Genomic DNA, 8,391 nt, shown 5'->3' with positions numbered 1-8,391 from the left:
AAAGGGGCTGCATTACAGGATTATTCCCTCAAGAAAAATAAAATAATAAAAAAAAAAAACCAAAAAACAAAACACAGGCAAGGCTGCCACTTGGGGGTGCAGGCATGCTGGGCTGCCACAGCAGCCTCAGTGCAGCTTTCCTTGTAGTTGTGACAGCTGGACTCTTGGTTGTAAAACAGAGATAAGCAGTAAAATTAGCACTGTTGCAGAGAAACGATGCATTAATATCAGAAGCTTTTTTAAGGCTTCCTAAATTTCCACTATCTCTTTTTTGACAGCAAAGCAAACCTCGGGGAGAAAGAGAAGTGTTTTCTTTGCTGGCAGTAGTTCTTCAGGGAGATCTCTGCCACGGAGACTGATGTGTAAAGTCCAGGTTGCTGTAGAGGTGGTGATGCAATCGCAGAAATACCTGTGCAATTCAGTGAAGGCCTGGCTGTAGCACACCTGAGTGCTGCCAGGTGAGTTGTGCTAGGGCACCTTAGGAGGGCAGGGAAGAGTTTTGCTGGATGCTACCAAGCTCCCACGTGTCCAGGGCATTACACTGGATTCTACAGCTCATGATAGCACATCTTTTCTGCTAGTGAGCTAAATTAATGTTAGGAGATTGGTTTTTTTTCCTTATCTGTCCTAACCTGCTGGATAACTCTGCACCTCCCCACCACTGCTGGCTGAGGGTCACCAGGAAGCCTTGCCCTGCTGTTATAGGTGAAGTGCACAGCTGATGTGGGCACCACTGAGCTGTATGCAAATAGAAAAAGCTGTGGGACTGTGGGTGTCAAATGCTGTTTATCAAGGTGCGTCATTTCTGTTAATTTTGTGGTTTAACCAGCGCAAAGAAACCTCGTCCTTTCAAATCGTTGCTGACAATGTAAGGTGTTGAAACCAAAACACTTCCAGTGTCAAAGAAAAATGTGATTAATTGCCAGCTCAGATCTAAAACCAAACCTTTAGGCAAGCGCTGTCACCCTGTCACTGGCAGGAATTTAATGGCAGACAAAGGGCTTGCAAAATGAAATGCTGTAACTACTGAGAGGTGCCAGCCAAAGTAACCAAGAGATCAGACGACTTAACGGGTCGTTTCCACTCCTAATTTCACGATGTCTCTTCCTGTTGTCATGCAAGCAGCCTGGACTTTTAGTTTGTATCTGCAGAAATGCTTCTCAGCAGCGTAGTGCTGTTCAGTGCATCCTTCTCACTCGGCAAGTGCATTAAAGCTTAATGTAATATTTATATCTGGTCTTTCACTATGAAGGCATGTAGAGGGGATGCAAATTACAGATATAAAATATCTGGAGAGCCTTTTGACGCCCACTAGGCAATTAGTACTTTTTTCACTCTCGTGGCTTTATATACCCAGGTAGGGAAAAGAGATGAAAATAAAAAAAAGTGTGTAGTGGCCTGACGTGAGATCTTCCCAGCCTCTACCTTGGGCTGTTTCTGAAATATCGCTGCATCTTTCATTCATTCTTTGACTCCCCTCCGGTTTCGGGTAGGATGACATCCTACCCGAGGAGGGAGGAAGGGAGGTGGAAGAACGGACCTTGAATCTCTTGGTCTGATGGAAAGTGTCCCTGCCCATGGCAGATTGGGATGTGGTGATCTCTGAGGTCCCTTCCACCCCAAACCATGCCATAATCCTATGATTCCGTGCGAGCTCCCTGTCTCGATGTTCGAGAGGGATTTTAAGCAGAGGAAGCACTTGGCAGAGCGCAGGGCTTTGACAGCACATACAAGACAGAAGTTTGCGAAGGGCAAAATTCCTCCCCGGAGGATAAAACACCTTCGTGAACAGCGTCCGCTCCCTGATAGACGAGGGCAGGCGCCCACCCAAAACCAAACTAGCCCAGGACATGCCAGGGGGAGGAACCCCGGCCACGCAGACCTGCGCCCGCCGTCCACACAAACCGGAGCGCTGCGGGAGCATCCCCAGGATCACCCGGGGGCCGCGGGGTCCCAGCTCCGTGCGGGGTCTGCATCCCGCACCCTCCGCATCGCGGGGTCCCGGCTACGTGCGGGGTCTGCATCCCGCACCCTCCGCATCGCGGGGTCCCGGCTCCGTGCGGGGTCTGCATCCCGCACCCTCCGCATCGCGGGGTCCCGGCTCCGTGCGGGAGCCGCATCCCGCACCCTCCGCATCGCGGGGGCGGGCCGCGGGCGGGGAGGGGCCGGGGTGTGTCCAGCGGCACCGCCCCCGGGATCCGCGCGGGGCGGGCAGGGCAGCGGCGGCAGGAGGAGGAGGAAGAGGAAGGCAGAGAGGAGAAAGAGGGGGAGGAGAGGAGGCGGCGGGACACGGCTGGGAGGCGGCGGCCGGGCCATGCTGGAGGCGCGGCGGCACCTGGCGGGCGCGCAGAGCGGGCGGGCGGCGGGACGGGCTCCGCGCCGCGCGTAGGGCGGTGGCAGCGGAGCGGCGGGGGCTGCGCTCGGCCGGGGGACGCTCCACGCCGCGCAGCGCCGGGAGGGACCTGCGCATCCTCGCCGCGCTTCGCATCGCCTCACCGGGCGGAGGCACCGCCGCTCGCATCCCTCGGCTGAGGCGGAGGAGAGCAGGAGCAGGAGGAGGAGAGGAGGAGGAGGAGGATGAGCCGCGCGGTGCTGGCCTGGCTGGCGCTCTGCGGGAGCCTGGCGGCGCCGCGCCCCGCCCGAGGTGAGGGGACGGAGGACGGCGGGGACGGACGGGGGACTTGGGGTCGGGGTCGAGCCGGAGCTCCCGCAAAGTCGGAGTCCAAGTGCGCGGGGGACCGGGGAGGTGGCTCGCAGCAGGGTGCCGCTGTCTGGGCTCTGCTTTTCTCTTCATGGACAAGGAAAGGAAAAAAAGAAAAATACTTACCTCTGCATTTGAAATAGAAGCGGGCGGACTGTCCAACCTCAGACACGTTCTGTTTTGAAACTATGCTTAATTAGAGGGGAAAGAAATGCCGTGAGAGCTGAAATGTAATCCAGATGAGCGGCTGGGAAGATTTAATATCCGCAGAGCTATCCCCACCGCTTTTCCATTCCTGCCCTCACCCCTCCCCAACCACCGGTCTTCATTGTAATTTGGAGGCTGTTAGCTCCTAGCCGGAGACCTAGCAAACCGCGGAACAGTTTGCGAACACGTTCGGGAGCTTGAGCATCTCGGCAGCAGCAGCAGCTCTTGCCAGGCGACCCTTTCGCTGCCTCCCTCGAATTAGGTCTTCTCCATCCTAAACACCCCGCAGCGCCTTCTCGGTGTCTCATCCCCTTCCAAAACACAACTAAAAAAAAAACCCTACCAAAACACCTTTCCGAAAAAGAAAAGGCCAACCTTACCCCAGAGAGACAACTTTAAATCTCTTGGGAGTTCTCTTTATTATTTATATTCATCAGTTCTTGCAGGATACGGGGGTTTACCCTCCTCGCACTGAAAAGTTGTGTGAGCTCGTCGTGCGAGGAGCTGATGGTGGGCACCGTGTGGGCACGGTTCCCCCTCCGCGGAAGGCTCGGGGGGCTTCCCGGGGCGGTGGGCGATCACTCGCTGCCCGTCCCGTCTCGTCCTGCCCATCCCGGCTGTCCCGCCCGGGCACCCTCCGCGCCCCCGGGGGAGGCGCTGGGCTCGGCTCCGGGACCCCCGTGGGTCCCCTTCTCTTGCCTGCAGCCCCCCGAGGACTCTCCTCGTCCTCTGCGAGCTCCGAGCGTCCTCCTGTACCGCGGATGTTCTGTCTGTCTGAGTGATCCCACCCGGCGTGGAGACCTCTCTATCCTTCTGCTTGTTAAAACAACTGTTGTCCTAATGAGAACCAGAATATTCACACTGACTTTTAGACCTGTTTCCCTCAATATTAACTTTTTTTTTTTTTTAAATTTTTTTTTTGTTATTTTTTTTGAGGTTTCAAAATGAAGCCAGCATATCAGTAAAAACTGAATATTTTATTAGCCTTAAATTATTCAGCACGGCGGCTTCTCAAAATCCGGTAGCATTCACACAGTTGCAGTGAGCATGTGATAGCTTATGCAATATGTCCTTGTACCTGCAGCTTATTCCCCAAAGTCTGTTTTAAGCAGAAGATAGCTGTATCTGCCACAAACTCTGGACTTGTCGAAAGTGCTTTGCACTGAGCTTCTTTGGAACTTCTGCTAGCTCACATCTGTGATGTTTTCCCAATAAAGTCAACAGTTTTGCCATGTTTTCAGGTAACTTCAGAACAGAGAGAACTTAATAGGTTTTCTAGCAGAAGTGAAATAGGAAGGAAAAAAATCCATTTGCTCTGTGATTGCTTAAGCTGTGATTGTTCAGTTAAAGGTTTGTCCTTGGCTCTCGGAAAGAAACAGAAGAAAATTACACTGAGTCTTTTTTTTTGTGCTGAAACAGAGCAAAATGCTGCTTGACAAGCCTGATATAGCAGGTCAATTTTGGTGGCTGTCATAACATTTACTTTCAATAGATCCTCTCAAAAGTTGCAGTGACTCTAAGCACTGTAAGTAACCAAAACTCTTCCAAAAGCAGGTTTTGAACAGTAACCAAAACTCTTCCAAAAGCAGGTTTTGAACTTGTCTCAACACTACTCACTGTGAGTCCATTCCCATAATGGTGTAGAATGAAAATCAGTGGAAGTGTCATCTGTGCAGTGGCTGATTCCCACCTGCCTCTCAGGGTAAATTCCAAGTGCAGAAGAAAGTTAAGTCATATACTTCATTACTGACCTGCATTTCAAGCCTTCTGTTAAAGAGAAAGACCAACTGCTTTTTTTGTTGGAGCTCTGCAGAGTTATGGTGAAGGTCGAAATCCGGTTTATTCATGATGTCTTAAAAGCACTTTTTGCTTTTTGTGTTTGGAACAAATACATAGTATGTCAGCAAGTCTGGGGTGGGGTTCTTTTTGTCTTTTTGCTGTTGCTGTTGGTTTTAAGGGAGAGAGAAGGGCGAGAAAGATAGTAATGGATGAAAAAGTCATCTCAATGGGAGATTGTCACTTTCTTCTTCCTGGCCAGTCTGAGAAATTTGCAGTCTCATGCACTGTAACAGGAGCTTGATCTTCAGAGATGTGTTTATATGCAAGTACATGATGAAACCAACCTTCAAGGACTTTCAGCCCTTAGTTTACAAGAAAGATGCAGGTGCATTTTTAATAAGCAATGTCCTTTTATACATATTTAAAAACAGCTGTAAGCATTTACATTTGCTGCTGTTGCTGTTCCTTGGTTGAATTTGAATGCCGGGCACTCTGGTGCTTTACTCTGCGTGGACAGACAGTAACTACCAGAGTGACTACAGAGACTACAAGAGATTATTTCAGGAGGAAGAAACACAGTGCATCCCACCTGCAGTAATACAGGTTCATGAGTACCACTGTGCTTTTATTTTCAGGGGTAAATAAGCCAACAGCTTTAAGAACAGTCAGTGAAGATTGGGATCAGATGAAAGGGAAGCATGATTTAAAAGCGGTGGCTATTTTGGTTCCAAGATACACATCTGGCCATGGTGTAAGCTGATCAACAACTGTAATGGGACTGGAGGTGCACAGCAGATCAGTGCATCCCACATCTTCATGATAACCATTTTTGAAACAGGACCTTCTGAAAAATTACCATTTGAGTTGTCTTTATAGTGAAGCTGCTCTCTGGGTTGCATCGTGCTTCTCCACTTAGCTGTCTGCTGAGTTTTTATGTCTGGTTTGCCCAAAAATGATGTTGACATTTCTGAAAACAGGCAAGTCTAATTCTTTATTTTATCACCATGTCCTGTCAGCCTAAGCACAAAACTGCAGAACTTTGAAAGAAGTGTTTCAAAGATGTTGCTTTTTCTCCATTACAGTGGGAACCAACCTTCACTCTCCCTGAGGCTTAGAAGTTTCTATAAAGCCCCTTTTTTGCAGCTGGAATCAGCTGCAAGGAGCAAAAGTGCTGAGAAACAAGAGAGGTAAACTGTAGCTTTGTTCTCATGTATCTATACTGAAAGGCTGAAAAGATCACAGAAGCTTTTAAAGACCAAGATTCTTCTGTTTTACCAAATGCCTTTGCATCTTTGGACAGCATCTGCTTCTGTACAAAGTGCTGACAGTGTGACCCTGCATAATGATTTTCACTGTTCTTTTAACAAATTACATTTGTATTCAAATTGATTTTCCATGACTGCTCGTATAGCCTCCAGAAAGCATATAGTGGATATGCTGCTGTATTCTGTACGTGTCTGGTCAGCCTAGGACAAAATTTGATGTCAAGCCATGCATTATTACAACTGGAATTAATCGTTCCAGTAGTATTAGTTGGGTTTTTTTTTTTTTCATGTGCCCAGCCTCCTAATTCACTGCCCTTTATGTCCTTATCCTTTATGTCTCTTTTCAAAGGATATACTTCATACAAGGTTGTGTATCAATGGCAGCATAGCAGAAAGGGTCACTGTCTTATCTTCCCTCCTCCACATTTTTTCAATTACCATCCAGTTGAAAATCAAGGAAATGATCCACTGTGGAAGTTATTTCAAAAGACAGTAACTTTTAATTGAGATTCTTATGCCTTAAAATAGCTGTTTATGCAGCACAAATCCCTACAACAGCAGTAACAGCCTGATATCCCTTCAGCTTAAGTGGTGATATCTGGGGAAGCTGTATTTAAGAAACTGCAAGAATCAGAGAGAAATCTCTGTTATTCTAGAATTTATCATGAGTCACATAGGAGTTGGAGTGTTGTTGTTTTCACCTTAGTCTCTTTAACATCTCAAACTTAGATACGCCACAGAGCCAGGATTTCTCAAATCCTAAAGGATGGTCAAATCCTAAAGTCAGTGCTGTGTTACAAGTGAGATTAGATGTGATGAAAAATTTTTTCCCTGGCAGGGTGGGCAGGCCCTGGCACAGGGTGCCCAGAGCAGCTGGGGCTGCCCCTGGATCCCTGGCAGTGCCCAAGGCCAGGCTGGACATTGGGGCTGGCAGCTCCTGGGACACTGGGAGCTGGCCCTGCCATGGCTGGGGTGGGAATGGGTGACCTTTAAGGTCCCTCCCAACCCAGGCCCTTTATGTGATTCCATAATATTGGGCATTGTTGTAGCATACCTGAAGCCCAGCTTGAGTTTGAATAAATATAGGTTAAACAACAGGCATTAATTTAAGTTTCAGAACAGGTTCACAGTCAAAATACAGTGAAATCTTAGTCAGATGATGTGTTAGAAAATACGAGTCAAAAGTTTCATGTCTAAAGAAGGGTTGTAAGGACATTAACATCTGCAAAATTAAAACCTCTGGAAAATGCTGTTTTATATTGGAGGACTAAAACACATTTTGCATTTAAAGTTCAGGAGACAACACAGGGGAAATCCAAATTCAGCCTAAATTTGTTGTGTTATGTCAGTCTGAGGAATAATGAGTCTAAGTTTTCTTTTTTTATAGGAAACTTGGATCTAATGTTTGAGGGAGAACAGCTCACTGAGTGTATGGCTGATTTTCTAATGATCCATGTAGAGGGTAGAACAGCTTTTTTGCCATTCCTAATGTGGGAACAGAGCAAGGATTTGTCCAAACCCATACCTGCAGCCGTGGGTCTGTGTGCTGTGAAGAAAGGGATTGAATGAGCAGGGATCTGGAGGCACAGAAGCTGTACCACACCTCTGTGCTTTGAGGTTTTATCAAATCTCAGTCTTGCTGCTGAGGGAATATACTTAACATACTTGTGGGGTTTTCTATTCATTTGTTTGTGTGGGTTTTTCTTCCCTCTAATCAGCAAGTTGTGTTACCTTTCATCACAGAGGGGGTGTCCTTCTATTTTAAGTTCCTAAAGCTGAGAAGTGAAGCAGACCATGATTATCTAATAAAGTCTCTAGCTAATCCAGCTAATAACTGTATGTGGTGTGTGTGTGTATGCATTACCCAATGAAACACACATAAAAACATCTTAATTTTACATAATGTATAGCAGCTATATGCAAATATACTGTACTTCGGGTATAATTTGGGTATATGTACACTCCAGAGACCATACGGAGGAATTGCAGACACTTATGTGCCTCACATCTGGTCTGATACTTAGAAGTGTAGGAAATGTTAGATAAGACCAAATCATCCTATGAATTCTTGATGCACAGCTCTGTGTTGGAAGCAAGAATTTGTTATATGCAACAAAAAGCACTGTCTAGGATTTTTTTTTTTTCTTTTTTAGGTTTTCAATAGTACTCCTCACCCCACGCACCTAAAACTTTTTAATAAGGGGTCATTTGTGGGCAAAAAGGGGGTTTTATGACTTGTATATAAAAGACTTATGTTCATAAGACTTACATATTATGATTTAAATATTTACACACACACATATATATAATATATACATATGTATGTATGTATGTATCTATCTATCTATCTATCAATTTTTGGTGAAGTTGTTTGAAAATGGACCAGTAAATACTGACTCAACCACAGAATATACTGACTGGGAAGGGACCCACAGGGAT

The 8,391-nt window shown here is 47.0% G+C and overlaps 1 protein-coding gene across 1 annotated transcript in view; it reads left to right on the top strand.

Annotated features, from left to right (window-relative positions):
- Window positions 1-2,408: 2,408 nt before the first annotated feature.
- EDIL3 (EGF like repeats and discoidin domains 3) overlaps window positions 2,409-8,391 on the top strand; it is a 233,855-nt gene continuing 227,872 nt past the window's right edge. The window contains exon 1 of the mRNA XM_015653032.3: window positions 2,409-2,644. Coding sequence (XP_015508518.1) covers window positions 2,578-2,644 — 67 coding nt within the window. The 5' untranslated portion in view covers window positions 2,409-2,577. The remainder of the gene's footprint in view (window positions 2,645-8,391) is intronic.

This window comes from Parus major, chromosome Z (genome assembly GCF_001522545.3).
Source record: "Parus major isolate Abel chromosome Z, Parus_major1.1, whole genome shotgun sequence".
NCBI lineage: Eukaryota > Metazoa > Chordata > Aves > Passeriformes > Paridae > Parus > Parus major.
Note: the sequence above shows the minus strand (reverse complement) of the source record. Positions and strands in the feature narration are given on the sequence as shown.